The sequence below is a fragment of the Notolepis coatsorum genome (assembly GCF_963971535.1).
Source record: "Notolepis coatsorum genome assembly, chromosome: 12".
In the NCBI taxonomy this organism is placed as follows: domain Eukaryota; kingdom Metazoa; phylum Chordata; class Actinopteri; order Aulopiformes; family Paralepididae; genus Notolepis; species Notolepis coatsorum.
Window position 1 is genome coordinate 69,940,709 of NC_140176.1, and position 17,130 is coordinate 69,957,838.

Here is a 17,130-nt window from a genome sequence, read left to right on the forward strand (position 1 = left end):
CTGTCGGGGGCTTTGGGTGCCCACACTACACACTACCAATTGAGGTACAAGGGAAACCACAAGAGGAGGAGCTAAAAACAGGCTGCCTGGCAGTACTTACCCTCACTAAAAACAACAAATGGAAAGGAAAGGTACAAACAGTGGGGAGGCAAGAGACTTAAAATAGGGAGAATTGGCCAAAGTCTAACCGATACTGGTAAAATGCCACCGGGGCAAATCTTGCATCCATAACCACTCTTCCTTGGTTGTAGTCAAGGTTTTTCAAGAGGGTTCCCAAGTAAATACATTTAGCTGATTCTGATGGGTGGTGGTTGGGTTGGAGAAGGCTGGATTGGAGTTGTAGAGACTTTCAGGACTGTCGCAGATGATGTGAAGAGAAGAGACGTCATGTAGCGTGACTCGTGAGACCTCCCATGCAGTGGCGGCCGGTGGGTACTTCGCCACTAGGGGCGCTATACCAAATATTTTGCAAACGTGTACAGTACAGTACTGTACCACGCAAGACTCATGGCAAGACGTGAGCGATTCGACTCACGCTCACGGCAATGAATCGGCTCTTATGAACGAGTCGCTCAGCTGTTACTACAACAACACACAACCAGTCAAATAAAGTATAGTCTAGACTCTAATTCACAACTTGAAACACAATATAAATAGAAAAGTTAGAAACAAAACTCGCCCGTCTCCAAACACAGGCAGATCTCTCCCTCTCTCCTTCTCTCTCTCACACACAGCGCGACGTGGAATCGATTCGTTACACAATCAGACCTATTATATACCAAGAATAACTTCAGTATGAGTACAGGGCTGTACACATATTTTGCATATTGTTAAACGAGCCAAGGCTAGCTCTATTAAACTATCGATATGAATCGAAAATCTGGGACCCTGATGTAAACAAGACAAACGTCTTTCTCTGGTCTGCATCCCCTTAACAATTGTGTGTATTGAGCCGTACTGTATTGTACCCATTCTGCAATCTGTTAATAAAGTTCTCATTCATTCATTCATTCAAACATAGACGATATTGAACAAGCCATAATCCATGTATTTTCAATCCGAGAGAGCTGCAGTAGTTAAATCAATGAGCCATCGACATAGTCAGTGTGGTAAGTAACGTTATTATTGCATCCAAGATTGATACACGGCTGGCTAGGCAGTTGGTAGTCATAGTCTTGTGTTATAAAATAAATAAACAATCAGCAATGTCTCGCTTCATGAATGGCCAGCAGTAGTACTGCTCCTAAAAAAAACGATTTACAAACGTTAACGTTAAGCACAGAGAGAGAGAGAGAGAGAGAGAGAGAGAGAGAGAGAGAGAGAGAGAGAGAGAGAGAGAGAGAGAGAGAGAGAGAGAGAGAGAGAGAGAGAGAGAGAGAGAGAGAGAGAGAGAGAGAGAGACTCACTGTTTAGTTGAAACGTCCAGGGCAGGAGAGCTTGATAAACGTGTATAATCCGCCATATAGCTTGTTAGCCAAGTGTTAGCTGAGCTCGTTAGCACAACACTCAACAAGTACATTCCTTTGTCCATTTCCGCTCGAACAGACTGCAAACTACCTGGCGTTCTATCGCCATGCTCTAAGACAAACTCTAACCTTAACCAACTTTGAAAGAGTGCCTAAGCTTAACAGTCTAAAGAACTTGCAGTCACGGCACGCTAAGACAAACAACCTAGCCCAACCTAGGAACCAAGCTAGAAGCTAGAATTGGAACATTAGAAATTGGATTCGGCCAATCAGAGATCGTCTCTGTGAAATTCTGCCATGGAAAAAAATACTGGCGTCGGCCAATCAGAGAGCGTCTCCGCGAAATGCGGCTATGGAAATTCTTCACGGAAGTTCACGCTGCTGCCTAGACCGCTTCAAATCGCGCTCGGATTCCAACATAATAGTCATATTTCAACGCACAACGCCGTATGCACTGATTGGCTGTGACGGAGACAGCGATCAAACTGTGACGCGCACTCAGAGCGCTATCGCTTCTAGCCCGGGCGAGAAATACGAAAAAATAAAAAAAAAACGTCACTTCCTGCTCATGAAAACGATGTTTTTTTAATTTAGATAATAACGTTATATTGTGCATTGGAAATACAAACATACTTAAAATGAGTAAATATTATTCATTTTAAACATGTTTATATTATTTATAGGGCTATAAAACACAAAAACGAAAAAGTTTTATTGTCTTCTTCTCTGATTTAACAGCAGCTGGCCAGCAGGTGGGTCGGCGCCCTTGCGCCCCTAGTGGCGAGCCGCCACTGCTCCCATGGGAACCGGTCGGCCATTTCATATCTCCTTCCTGGTTTTGTTCCCAAGGCTTAAGCCGGTGATGTCATCATCCTCCTATAGGAGCACTTGGAGAGGCAGGAGAAGGAGGGGAGAGGGACAGGCACAAAATATAACCAATCCAATAACACACAAACAATCAAGCCCAATACCCCTCCCAATTAGTCCAAGTTCAAAGTCAAGCTGCCTTTCATCTAGAAATCACAGTCAATGTTCTCTGTGAGGCTTGGCACAAAATGTTTGATCACACAGTCCTAGAAAAAACACTGAGGAAAAAACACAATAATCATTATGTCAACCTGTGACAAGAACAAAAGAGGTTTTGAGAATTAGAAGGAGGGGGGAGGGTACAACACCCCTCTCTCTAGCCTGATACAGACCCATGGAACACTCATTATCCTATGCAGAGAATTGTTTTAAATCTTTTTATTTTTCATGAGGTTTCACATTCAATCGACAGATCTACAGAATGTTCAGTGTCACTCTCATGAACAATTTTTAACAATTTTCCTTGTGCTCCCCACTCAATCCATTCTCCCATCTCTCACTCACACTCACACACACTGGGACATACACACACGTACACGCGCACACACGCGCATACAGGCATACACACACACACACATACACTTGCCCACATACAGGCACACATACACAAATAAACAATTAAACAATTAAACAACAAAAAAATTATAATAATAATATTAATAAAATGCAGAGAATTGGATGATGTTCCACTTGTGTTCCACTTGTGTTCCACTTTCAAACATATGTCCCCAAAGAGGAAATAAACTACCCGGGGCTACTCTACATATACTTTTATTTTGAATAAATAATATCATATTATTTTCCCCAAATATTTTTGTCTCTTTTATAGAACCGAAAATGTGTTGAAAGTTAAATCATTTCACAGCATCTTTGCAACCTTGTTTATTCACTGTGTCCATGGAAACAACAATGAACGCAGCCATAAAGGTATGGTTTTCTTATACGGAGAACTTGACTAATGGTCCTGGGCTTTGCTGACTCCTGATTCATGTATTCCTCCTTGTGTACTGTATTCTCTGTGACATTTCAGCTCATTCTGAACATAAGACTGTTCCCAAGTGGGTTCTTCTACCACTCCTACACAATCAACCAGTTATACTGCTAATCAATGCCATGGTATCCCCCTTACATACACATAATCCTCAATCCCCTTCGCTACTGGACAGGAGTGTGGGATTACAAGGCTTCACAGGGACCACATCTTTTGAGAAACAGACTTTTCTCTGTTTCTCCAGTGAACAGGACAACTAGAAATTAGATGCAATAATGAACAAAGAGGTGAATTCTCTTCAGTGCTGATATGGTCTATCAAACTGCCTCCCTGGACCTCGGCCTGAGGTGAGGGGGGAGTAGCTTTGGTCACAGCCTCCACTGGTCATTGGTCTATTCTCAATGGGTCAACTCAAGCGCCTGTACTTCCTCAGGCAACTGAGGAAGTACAGAGTCCAACAATGCCTGCTGGTCCAATTCTACACCACCATAATCCAAAGCATCCTCACCTCATCCATTACAGTCTGGTACGGTTCCACTGACAAACACACCAAACAAAAACTCCAACGCATCACCAAGACAGCCTCCAAAATAATTGGCTGCCCCCTTCCCTCTCTGGACTCCATCTACACCTCACGCACAGTCACCCGCTCTGGTAAAATAGTCAACGATCCCTCCCACCCAGCACACCACATATTCCAGCACATTCAGGTCGCTACAGGTACATTTTAACCACACACGCTTCACCAAAAAAAAATCCCCACAGCAGTCTGAACACTAAACACCCTTTTTCTCTTGTCCCACCTTCTTGATGACCAACTTGCATGTCCAATATAACATTTAAATATATGTTTTAAATCAACTTTTTTGGTATTAGATTGTTGATATATGTATTTTTTTGGAAAAACAATTTGTTTATTCATCAACATATTTTAAATAATAGTAATTATGAACTGAAGTTGTGTCCCACAACATGTGTGCAACCTGTTACCGAAACCTATTCCACCTGGGAGAGGAAGAAAAGATTACATTGAGTCACATGACAGAGGAAATTACATCATCAAGCCACGTGCTAACACAATGGCTAGACCAAAGGTAAGTCCTCTCTTTTACTTTTTATATTTTTGCCGATGCTTCAGCCTTGATTGGCTGTGTCACTCTAACCAACGCAACCCTGTTACTCATATTATCACAATAAGACACATTTATTTCAAATGTGTCTTTCTTTATTCATATAACTATGTTTGACCTTGACATTGACAGTAACTTACATTCCTCAGCTAGCATCTGTTCCTGAGGTAAAAGCTAACATTAGCATTGATTTGCAACCCTGTTACTTGTAACCCTGTTACTTTAATTTGAGTAACAGGGTTGCACTACAGTAACAGGGTTGCATCTCCTTCAGTTCAGCAGTATGTTTTACACAAGTGGAACAATAACCTGTAATTACAAATCAGGGTTATTCCACATGTGTAATTACCCACATTTCTTTGTAATTATGAATTATGAATGTCTTGTTCCATCTGTAACTAACTGTACTTATGTGTACTAGTAACAACTATGTTATTAGTGTCTCTACTGTAGTTACATAGTAGTTCATGCAGACTTAATCTAAGGTATTACCCAAATCATGTTCAAATAATTTATCATAGGTTAATAGACATTTTGTTTGAAACAGAGTTCTTCCACACCATTTAACACTGCTGAAAGCTACCATGCCAGGTGTGATGCTGATGAACAGAGGAGACAGCAATACATAGAAAAAGAGAAAGAGAAGTGAAGAAAAGATGTAGAAACAGGGAAGAAGAAAAGGCAAGTATGAGAAAGGATTGAACACCCCTCCAGTCAGCCCTGATGCTACAGTCAGTCCAGAATCTCCAGTCAGCTTTAAACCTGGGACTTTAAGGTCAGGACATACGTTTAGGTCATTGAGGATATATTAAGTAAAGAAAGGTGAATTAACTCTATCTGTAGAAGGAACAGTGACACAGGCATCACTTTTCTTTTCATAGGTCCATTTTTTATAAATATTTTTACAAAATGTTTACCATTTACCATTTTATTTACTTGATAGGTATAATCAGTCATTATTAGGCCCATGTCAATCTGGTAATTAATTTGTTTGATGTAAAACTACAATTGGGAAAAAGTCCATGCAAGTGAAATTATTGTGAATTTTTTTTTATGTTTATATCTTTCTTTTAGGCAACGTGATGCTGGGAGAAGAAAAGGGAGGGAAACCAAAGCAAAGTTAAACAGGGAGTTCCAAGAAGTACAGGATAAGTTGAGGAAAGCTGAACAGCAGGCAGAAAAATACAGAAAGTGGCTCCAACGTTTTGAAAAAGAACAATCCATCTTCAAGATCCTAAGTCAACAAGTTGATTTGGTACACAACCCTAAGGAGAACCCTGTTGTTCCACACAGCTGTAGCTGAGGAAGTATGTGACAAGTATGCACTTCAAAGAGAGAGAGAGAGTGACAAACAAGTTCAAGTTCAAGTTCAAGTTCTTTAATAGTTGTCATACAGAAGTACAGAATACTTTCATACAAAATGCTTCTTACTGTTACGCTCCAGAGACTGTGCTAGACAAGATAGTATCAAATAACATAATAACATAATATAGCATGAATTTAGAAGAAGAAAATGAGGTCACAGTGTTCGGTATAGACATATGTACAATGTTCTGAGTTACCATATAATATACAATACACAATACTATGCAGTGTACTAATGTACAGTACTATCTAGTGCAAAGCAGAAATGGGATGAGGTACAATTTTAGGTACAATTTACAGTAAGGTGTACGAGTTGTAGTGCAATCCTTCATCCATAAATATAAAGTGTGGGGAGTGGGTGCTACAGTGTGTTTGTTTAAAGTGGGTGTGTGCTATAAGTGTGTGGAGTGGGTGCTACAGTGTGTTTGTTTAAAGTGAGTGTGTGCGTGTGGATGTGTGTGCTATGTGCGTTTGGTGGTTGTTGTTGTGTAGTGTTCATTCATTGTTCGTTTAGCAGCCTGATGGCCTGGGGATAGAAGCTTCTTCTGAGTCTTTCTGTGCTCGCCTTGAGACTCCTGTATCGCTTGCCTGACCGCAGCAGTTCAAAGAGGCAGTTGTTCGGGTGACTGGAGTCTTTAATGATTCTCTTAGCCTTGCCCTTGCAACGCTTGTAGTAAATGTTCTGGAGGGTGGGGAGCCCCCCTCCAATTGTGCGTTCGGCTGAACGTGTCACTCTTTGTAGTCTGCTTTGGTCTTGTGCAGTGCTATTCCCAAACCAGGAGGTGATGTTGCCGGTCAAGATGCTCTCTATTGTACATGAGTAGAAGTTCTTAAGGATCTTCTGGCTGACTTGGAACTTGAGGCAAGCAGGCTTGGATTTTTTGGGTACAGGGATAATAGTGGACTTCTTCAGGCAGGTGGGGATGACAGCCTGTTCTAAGGACAGGTTAAATATGTCAGTGAATACTGGGGCCAGTTGGTCGGCACAGACTTTTAGGACGCGGCCGGGGATGCCGTCTGGACCTGCTGCCTTCCTGATATTCACTTTTTTAAAGGTCCGCCTCACCTCATGCTCTGTTACCCTGAACACTGCGCCTCCATCAGCAGCCGACCCCCCCCCCCCCATTGCCGAGGCTTGTGAGCTGGTGTTGTTATTACCAGCATCAAACCTCGCATAGAAGGTATTGAGGTCATTTGCTAAGGAGATGTCACTGTTCAGTTTGAGGGAGGCGCCTTTGTAGTCTGTCATCGTTTTGAGCCCCTGCCACATAGCTCTAGAGTCAGCTTGTTCAAACTGGAGTTCAATTTTATCCCTGTAGTGTCGTTTGGCCTCTGACACTGTCCTCCTTACGTTGTATCGCGCCACCTTGTGGTCATTCATGTTGCCTGCCTCTAGGCCGTCGTTGTATGCTTTGGTGCGCTCTCTCAGAGCTTCACGGACGGATTTGTCTACCCAGGGTTTTTGATTTGGGTAAACTTTCATTTTGGTAGTGGGGATTGTTTCTTTCACCCTAGTACAAACATAGTCCAGCACTGTCTCCGTGTAGGCATTAATGTTATCTGTGTCGCGGAACACAATCCAGTCTGTGTGGTGAAACACTGACCGGATCGTCTCCTCTGACGTCACATCCCATTTCTGCACCTCTCGCGAGACTACGGGAGTACTTTTAATTCTCTGTCTGTACTTTGGTGAAAGAAAAATGGATGCGTGATCTGACTTACCAAAGCCACTATCAGAATGAGCCTTGTAGCCACCTTTAAATTGCGTGTAACAGTGATCTAGGATGTTACCGCCTCTGGTGTTGCAAGTCACATGCTGATAGAAGTCATTGCAGGAATAGTCACCAACAAAGTCCTGAAGAAGTACAGGCTGCAGAGATTGGCACATTGCCACAGGAGGTTTATGGATTTTCAAGGAGGAGGTGGACAAAACTGGCGAATTAAATTGATCCAATTTGGAGAGTCAGACTCAGCAATGCATGTATGCAGGGCCGCCTGGGAGAAATGCGAGGCCCTGTGCGAGATTTAAACGTGAGGCCCCCCTAAAAGGTAAAAAAGAAATATATATATATATATATATATATATATATAATTTTTTTTTTTTTTTTTTAATACAGTCAACATATTCTTAAATAATAGCGCTGCCCGAGGCTGGGCATGATACAGTCAACATATAGCAAGAGAGAGAGCGAGAGAGAGCTCCCGTTCTACAGTCAATATACAGTGTTATCGCTGCACAGACCCGGCAATGCCCCTGACCCTCCACCAGAGCAAGGCCAGAGAGAGAGAGATAGAGAGAGAGCATGTCTGTTTGTGTGTGTGTGTTAGAGAGAGAGCATGTATATGTGTGTTAGAAAGAGAGAGAAATATATAGAGAGAGAGCATGTCATTTTGTGTGTTAGAGAGAGATATAGAGCATGTCTGTGTGTTAGAAAGAGAGAGAGAGAGAGCATGTGTGTTTGTGTGTTAGAGAGAGAGAGCATGTCTGTGTGTGTGTGTTAGAGAGAGAGCATGTATGAGAGAGATAAGCAAAGATGAGCCCCTAAAGGATATTCAACTTTTAATGGAAGAACAAAACAGAAGGAAAAGATAACTTCACAAAGGCAACATGAATATACATAGATCCAAAAGGACAAAGATCAACACTTAAATCCAAAGAGAAGAGGGTCTATACCAGAGAAAACAAAGTAGCAAGGAGCCAATGGCCGACATCAGCTAAATAGGCTAACTGCAAATAGAGTAGCCAGGTACTGACACCAGGCCACACACAGCTTTGGCCAATGCTACCCAAGCTACACAAACGACCAAGACAATTCACACACAGCACATGTCGTATCTCCAAATGTTGTGAAGTAACATATGTTTTGCCTGGAAAAAAACATCGTTATTAACAAAACATTCGGGAGGGGAAGGAGGGAAGAGTGGGGTAATGTCCAATGGACATCTTACCTGCACCAAGGAACGCAGGGCGAAAGGCCGCAACACAGGTCTCCACGTTGACGAAAGGCCTCTCGCTGGCGGGACAAAAAGAAGCTATGGCCAGAGCCTTGTCATGGTGCAGGCCCGACTACATCTTCTGTCAAAGATGATGTCGTAGTCAGAGTGCCAGGGCCTGCTATTCTCACGGCTAATGTCAATGGTCGTAGCACAAGCTAACAGCTAACTCTAGGCTAACTGATAGCATCAAGCTAACGTTCCCAGCCGAGCGAAAACGAGCAGCTAACGTCGTAGCTAAACAGCTAACTGGCTAACAGTTAGCTCAACCCGGCTATCGCTAACCACTAGCTAACGCAGAAACAAGCTATGCGGCTACCACTGAAAAACTGTACAACGTGAGAAAAGCAATACAGGCCAACACTTCAGACAGCCGCTGTGTTTTCCTCTTCTCATCCGAAGAGGGAAGGGAAAACGAAGGCAATACACGTCCCACTACAGAGTGGTGTTTACCATAGCGGTGCCGGCAACAAGTCCCTCGCGGACTATAGCCGACTTGAGCATGGAGATATTCTCATAATGAAACACCAAGCTCACCTCCCTCGCACCAGGTGCTGACACCAGGCCACACACCGTTAGCTACTACAACAGCTAGCCGGCCCGTTTGGCTCCCGAGAGAGAGAGAGAGATATATCCACGGCGGGAATAGAATAGAGTGCATTAAAAACTCACCAAACGTCCAAGAGGATGGAGACAACCGCGTGGAGTTGACGAAGTTCATCTGCCGAATGACCGTCCTCTTCATCTTGGCATAACAATGCTGCACGCGCTCTCTCTAGGTTAGCTAACGCTAGTTAGCCTTTAGCTAAGCTAGCTACTAGCCGACATCATCATGGCTATCCCGACTGAACCACACGTTAGCACTCAATATTATAACGTAGCTAAAGCTAACTAGCTGTCCCTGCCTTTAGCCGGGATGGCTAGCCTGACTGAACTGTCTAACATGCAACAACTTTCATCTTCAGTCCATCTGCCGAATGACCGTCCTCTTCGTTTTGGCTGGCATAACTAAGCATAACCTCCAAAGCTGCACACGCGAAATAGTCAAACGCAGCTGACGCACGCCAGCATACACATAATGTAACCCCTCCCTTCTTGAAACCAATAGTATGTCTGCTGCAGAGCCCCAGAGCTCCAATAGAGAATAGTGCAGAGCCGCAGAGCCAGGAACATTCTACAAACGTGTCTAATGTGAAATATATAAGCATATAAGCAAAACTAGATTTTAGGTCTGTGATGAAAAAGGGCCTCGCGGGAAGGGGGGCCTCGCAAAAAAAAATTAAATGAAGAGAAAATAATAAAAAAAAAAAAAAAAATGGTGCGAGGCCCCCCTTCCCGCGAGGCCCTGTGCGACCGCACTGCTCGCACACCCCCTGAGGCGGCCCTGCATTTATGGGGAATGTGAGAACTGCAGCAACAATACCTATACACCCACAAGTCACTACAGACCCACTGGTCATGTCTCCTACCTTCCTATGCTCTACACTAACCTTTTTCCCAAGGAGCACACATGTGCTCTTAAATGAAATGTCTTTGGAGCACACAAAGAAATTTAGGAGCACACAAAGGAATTTAGGAGCACAGTGAAACATTTTGAGTTTATTAACAGACTATTGATTACATGCATATTATACTGTGCGTAACAAACAAAGAGTCCGAACGATGAGTCATCATTCCGGTTCCTTCCTCCGCACTATAGGCCTGTTCGCTCCAATACAAGCTCCTCTCCTCTGAAACACCAGTTGTCCTCTTATTGGTGATCAGTTCCCGCTTCCAGCCAGCACATGCACCCGCACTCCCACACATATCAATCAGTCGCTTAACCCAGGCATTTCTCTCAATGAACATCACTTTAGTTTAGACCAAAGGAATTCCGTACAGTTTTCTACTAAGAATCGGAATCAGTTCTATTCAGCCTATTTACACGCACAAGGAATTTGGCTTGGTGCTTGCTCACACAAATAATAAAAAAATATTAAAAACAAGTAGGAGTACTGTATATACAAGGGTTAACATGACAGGTGAGAACATGTATTATCTAACTACCTACACCTTTTCCTGTTGCTTTACAGGGTAAATATGTCCCTCATAATGATTGAAGTTCACACACACACAAGGCTATTTTTTGATCAGGTGATCTGTTACTATTTTTAGTCTGGTGTCTGATTGCATAGTTGATAGTTTCAGTTTGATTCACCAGGTAATACACACACACACACCCACACACACACACAAACGTGCTTGTGCACTTGGATATTCCCATCATGGCTCCTCCCCTCTTTGAAGGCTATTTTTAGATCAGGTGATCTGTTACTATTTTTAGATCAGGTGATCTGTTACTATTTTTAGCCTTTCAAGTGGCACAGGTTGACAGGACGGGGCTTCCCCTGTCCTAGTATACTGACTGTCATGCACTTTTCTTTTGTTATTCACAACGGCAAAGGATATTGATAATTTATCTGCTGCTTTTATTAAGAAACACCAGAACTGTTTGCTGGATTTATAAGTCAGGTGACAAGGACATGGCAAGTAACTACAGGCCCATTGCTATCCTACCTGTAATTTAAAAAATCCTAGAGAAGATTGTTGCTGGACAGTTGATGGAACATTTAGAGGCCAATCAATTGCTCCATCCACAGCAATTCGGGTTTAGACCTAAATATTCCACAGAAACAGCTAATTGTTATCTTATTTATCTGCCCCATCCCACCTACTCCTTTTCATCCTTCTTCCTGGTGGACACCGACTCCATTATGAAGCTGGTGTCGGGCTCTAAATCCTCCACCTGCTCTCTGGACCCCATGCCCACCACCCTGGTGAAGGCTGGCCTGCCTGCCCTCTGCCCTCTCATGGTAGACATCATTAACTCATCCCTGTCCACTGGCTCCGTCCCTGCTGACTTGAAGGTGGCAGCAGTCACCCCAATTCTCAAAAAACCCGGTCTGGACCCCGATAACCTCAACAACTTCCGCCCCATTTCAAACCTCCCCTTCCTCAGCAAGGTCCTCGAGCGCGCAGTAGCCGCCCAGCTACAGAGTCACATGGCCTACCATGACCTGTTTGAACCACTCCAGTCTGGGTTCAGGGCTAAACACAGCACAGAGACCGCCCTGATCAAGGTAACAAATGACCTCCTCATGGCTGCTGATGCTGGCTACATCAACATCCTCATCCTCCTGGACCTCTCAGCTGCTTTCGACACCATCTCACACTCAATCCTCCTAGACCGCCTGGAAAGTGTCCTTGGCATCACTGGTACCCCCTTGTCCTGGTTCACATCCTTACCAACAGGTGGCAGTATGTTTCCCTCTGGGGGTCCAGGTCAGCTCCAGCATCTGTTTTGTATATCTGTAATGTCTATGTGTGTATATGGAAACTTTGTGTTGCTGCTATTTCTTGGCCAGGTCTCCCTTGTAAAAGAGATCCTGGATCTCAATTGGGACAAACCTGGTTAAATAAAGGCTAAATTAAATAAATAATAAAAATATCGTGGTCAGCCCCGGGAGACACACAGGACGAGAGCCTCCTCTACCGTCCGCTCGTAACTCTTGTGATCAGGTCCCACCCACTTGGTCAGACCACCCGCCTAGCCGCTTCACCACCGATGGTGGGAGTGAGCAGAGGCGGGGGGTTTGCACCTGCAACCGTGCGGTGGTCGTGACAGTGACCGCTGGCGTTTCCCAGGCGGCTGTGATGCCATTTTGACAAAAATAGCAACACAAGAACCTAAACTAAAATAAACTAATTATCACTGCTGACGCGTGCCTGTAGCAAAAACACTTCCGTTGTGAAAGAATAAGGAAGAGTGGAAGTACGGTCACACCCCTCTCTTAAGTGCATGGGCGAGAGTGGGCGTGGCCGGACAGGTGCATTGTAGCTAAATTCTTTCAAGTAGCCCTATGCTAAAGGGGATTCCCATAGAGCAGAGCGGGAGCTATCTATGAAATATAACCAGGAAGTGCACCGCAAAAGACCCGGAAATGGACCCGTCTATTATTAGGAAGCTGAGCCCCAGACCCACGCAGAACCAAAACATTATTTGACCATTTTGTAACGTTACTTTTATCTGTAATGTCTATGTGTGTATGTGGACACTTTGTGTTGCTGCTATTTCTTGGCCAGGTCTCCCTTGTAAAAGAGATCCTGGATCTCAATTGGGACAAACCTGGTTAAATAAAGGCTAAATAAAAGAAATTATTAAAATACCGTGGTCAGCCCCGGGAGACACACACCGAAATTACACCATTTTCTTATTACAAGTTGTCTGTAGTAGTGCAAATACACACACACACACACACACACACACACACACACACACACACACACACACACACACACACACACACACACACACACACACACACACACACACACACACACACACACACACTGTGGTACACAACTCAAACTGGTACACAACTCAAACACACACATACACACACGTTCACTGGTACACAACTCAAACACACACACACACACACACGCACACTCACACACACACACAGACACACACACAGACACACACACACACACACACACACACACACACACACACACACACACACACACACACACACACACACACACACACACACACACACACACACACACACACACACACACACACACACACACACAAGGGCAAGTTAGCCTGGATTCTGGGGAAAGCCCCTGCTGTGTTCTCACAAGGTAACTGAATAACAGAGAGCATGATACACACACACACACACACACACACACACACACACACACACACACACACACACACACACACACACACACACACACACACACACACACACACACACACACACACACACACACACACACACACACACACACACACACGCGCGCGCGCGCGCAAATGCATTGGAAGGCCCTCCCTCTGAGGTCTGTTTCACAGAAGTGATCCTTTAGTCCCAGGTGTATCCTTTCTCCTTCACACACTCGCTCCTTCAGTCGTCCTTCAGACATTCCTCGCCCCTTTCCTCTTCTCTGAGGGGAAATGAAGCTGTCCTCTGCTATTCCATTAGCTCTCCTCTGGCTTACCGTTATGGCGACCAGCACATGTACCTTGGCTCAGGCTGCAGGTAAGTCTTGGCAATAGTAGCAGGAATATGACTAGACTAACTATATAGCCTTTATTTATTCTCAAGAAATGTATTACAATGATGTCGAGTTTAAAATAAAGTAAAAAGGTACAGAATAATAAAATAAAATAGATTAAACAGTACAAGATACAAAAATCCATTAAAACAAGTAGAAACAGAGACAAAATTGTTTGAAATCATGCATTTAAAATGACCAAGGGTTACCAAGTTATTCATTTTAAGGTGTCTAAGAATTCTAAGTGGTCAAAGCATTGGTCGGGTAATTGGTCCGTTCCGAGCGGGTATGCACTCTGAGGAGCCCCAGACGGGCACTGCACTAGTACAGTAGACACAGTACGAGCTGCAGTACGAACTCCAGGGACCTGCAGTGTGTGGTATGGTCCAGAGACCAATCGAGCATAGATGTGATTCTCAATAAGGGCCTCGTAGATAAACAAATACATAATGTCTATCACGTCTCTCAGACAAGATAAGACCACCCAAGTAATAGACTAGACCAGTGGTACATTAAGCAATGATAAGGCTAAAATAATAATCTTTCCACTCAAGTGTTTCATGTGGTGGAGGTTTTAACTCAAAATGTTAAATCGTAACTCGATATGTGAGATCGTAAGTACATCTAAAAGGGTTAATAAAAAAATGTATGAGCATTATACTAACTCTCTCTCTGTGTGTGTGTGTGTGTGTGTGTGTGTGTGTGTGTGTGTGTGTGTGTGTGTGTGTGTGTGTGTGTGTGTGTGTGTGTGTGTGTGTGTGTGTGTGCGTGCGTGCGTGCGTGCGTGCGTGCGTGCGTGCATGTGTGTGCGTGTGTGTGTGTGTAGGGCCTCGTGGTTGTTGTACAGGCTTCTCCAAAGTCCATGCCGTGATTGCGCTGTTCAGAGCAGGGAGTGTGCGGTGTCACCAGCAGAGCATCACAGAGGGCTGCAACATCAACGCAATGTAAACACCTCCTCTCCTCTTTCCCAACTCCTGATCATTCAGGGAAAAAAGCCGCCTCTAACGCCTCATTCGGATCTAATCAGACAACGCGGCACCTCGCCGCAGTGTGGTACATTGGTGTGGATGGCCATTTTGCCATTTTTTCTAAATGTTTTGCATTACGGCAGAAGTTGCCTCAAGTAAAAATCTTCTTGCAGAACGCTGCTACATATTGATGATGTGACAGGGGTAAATCTTCAGTGTATTGAGAGAGGGCGTCAGACCCATAGTGTAATTATAGATCAAGTTAATTGGGTGGGGGTTTGATAGGTACATATAGATATACAGTATATGTAATGGATTAGGTGTTGCTTTGGTTGTTTATTTCCTTCGTTTTTGTGTATTCTCAAAATTAAGTAATTCCCAAACAAACTGTGGGAGGCAGCAATTCGCCACAATGCGTCTAGTCTGCTGGAAATCTATTTGAAGAAGAAAAGCAGCTACATCTTCCTGGGCAACCCCATGCAGTAACAACAGTCCAACGCAACTACCCCCATTTTCCCACATTGTCTGATTAGATGTGAATGAGTCCTAAGGTATTCTCTCTTCTCTCTGTCTCTCTCTGTCTCTCTCTGTCTCTCTCTCTCTCTCTGTCTCTCTCTGTCTCTCTCTCTCTCTCTCTCTCTCTCTCTCTGTACCTCCTACCCTGCTTCCATGGGCTTTTGTGTCGTTGATGTCGAGTCGTGTCTGTCTGTCTTCGTTTCAGTGTGGTAACAGGGAAAGGACGAAAAATATGTGTGGACCCCACGCCCAGGAAGATGCGCAAGTACCTCACTACGTTGTGGTAAGAACGCACACATACAGTACATGCACTAGGGCTGTCCCTGACTAAGGATTTGGATAGTCGACTTGATTGGCCGAAATTAATTCACACACAGGCGTACACACACACACACACACACACACACACACACACACACACACACACACACACACACACACACACACACACACACACACACACACACACACACACACACACACACACACACACACACACACACACACACACACACACACACACACACACACAAACTAATTTACTATCAATTTAATTTGAAACTCGAAAGGCAACTCGAAAGGTTTCCCTCATTTACAGTAACATCGAGTGAATAAGTCAATAACTGTCAAACTAACTGTCAAACTAACAAACTAAATGAATGTGTGCAAAGTTCTCCAGATGTGTGTAAGAGATTATATGTGCAAAATAAATCAGCATTGGGGTTTTTTTTCACATCAACATCATCACAATAATAAAAAGGCATCGAATAACTATACCAGACATATTAGTCACCAACGTGCAACTGCTGCTGTGGGTTGATGGAGAAATGCATGTTGTCACTCGCTAGAGAAACGTGGGCTCACCAGCTCTAGAGAAACGTGGGCTCACCAGAGAGAAACGTGGGCTCACCAGCTCTAGAGAAACATGGGCTCACCAGCTCTAGAGAAACGTGGGCTCACCAGCTCTAGAGAAACGTGGGCTCACCAGCTCTAGAGAAACGTGGGCTCACCAGCTCTAGAGAAACGTGGGCTCACCAGTTCTGTCTCTACTCCCACAGCAAGCGGGGACAACATCTGAAAAGGGAAGAGGGAAAGCACCGCGCGCAGAGGAAGAGGATCCACATCTGAGACTCGCTCCCCACACTGGGAACAACACACTGCACTGTAGACACCTATAGACACTCGTCTCCAGTTCACAGTCATTAGACTGTGTGTGTTACACAGACTCGGCTAAGAGTTGGACCGCTATGGAAGACACGTGAGCACTTGAACCCTGACTCTTAAGTCAAGTCAAGTCAAGTGTTCCTTTATTAATAATCACCTTGGGGAAATGTAGGCGTCACAGGGACGGGGGGAGGGGAGGTAGAGATAGAACTATACAATATAATAATAACAATAACATAAAATAAAATAATATACAATAACAATATAATATAAACATATACATAATAATATAAAATAAAAATAATAGAATGGCAGTATATTCTATTGATACATTATACAGTAGTAGCACACTGCGCCAGAGTCCATGCAGTGTTTAGTCAGACAGTCAGTTCTCAAGATATACTGTCATACTGAGTAGCAATAACATGGCATCTGCCACCATATAATCTTGTGAGACTTTGTAGTTATCGTACCTCTGGCTTATAATTGTGTATATCTGGGTATGTATCTATAAGCGTTACATACTGTGTTGTGTGTATGTCATGTGAGACATTTCAGTTTTC

The 17,130-nt window shown here is 43.9% G+C and overlaps 1 protein-coding gene across 1 annotated transcript; it reads left to right on the forward strand.

Moving 5' to 3' along the window:
* The first annotated feature begins 13,792 nt into the window (after positions 1-13,792).
* LOC311237770 (uncharacterized protein) lies at positions 13,793-16,728 on the forward strand. The gene is made up of 4 exons (XM_084325748.1): positions 13,793-13,903; positions 14,746-14,863; positions 15,609-15,686; positions 16,462-16,728. Exons 1-4 carry the CDS (start codon positions 13,819-13,821, stop codon positions 16,529-16,531), a joined length of 351 nt encoding a protein of 116 aa, XP_084181874.1. The 5' UTR covers positions 13,793-13,818; the 3' UTR covers positions 16,532-16,728.
* Positions 16,729-17,130: the final 402 nt, after the last annotated feature.

What these genes read in the sequence shown, in the direction of transcription:
- LOC311237770 (XM_084325748.1), top strand. Translation starts at nt 13,819, where the DNA reads ATGAAGCTGTCCTCTGCTATTCCATTAGCTCTCCTCTGGCTTACCGTT. An exon ending in GGCTGCAACATCAACGCAAT is followed by an intron (nt 14,864 to 15,608) that starts GTAAACACCTCC and finishes TCTTCGTTTCAG; the next exon opens with TGTGGTAACAGGGAAAGGAC. An exon ending in AAGTACCTCACTACGTTGTG is followed by an intron (nt 15,687 to 16,461) that starts GTAAGAACGCAC and finishes CTACTCCCACAG; the next exon opens with CAAGCGGGGACAACATCTGA.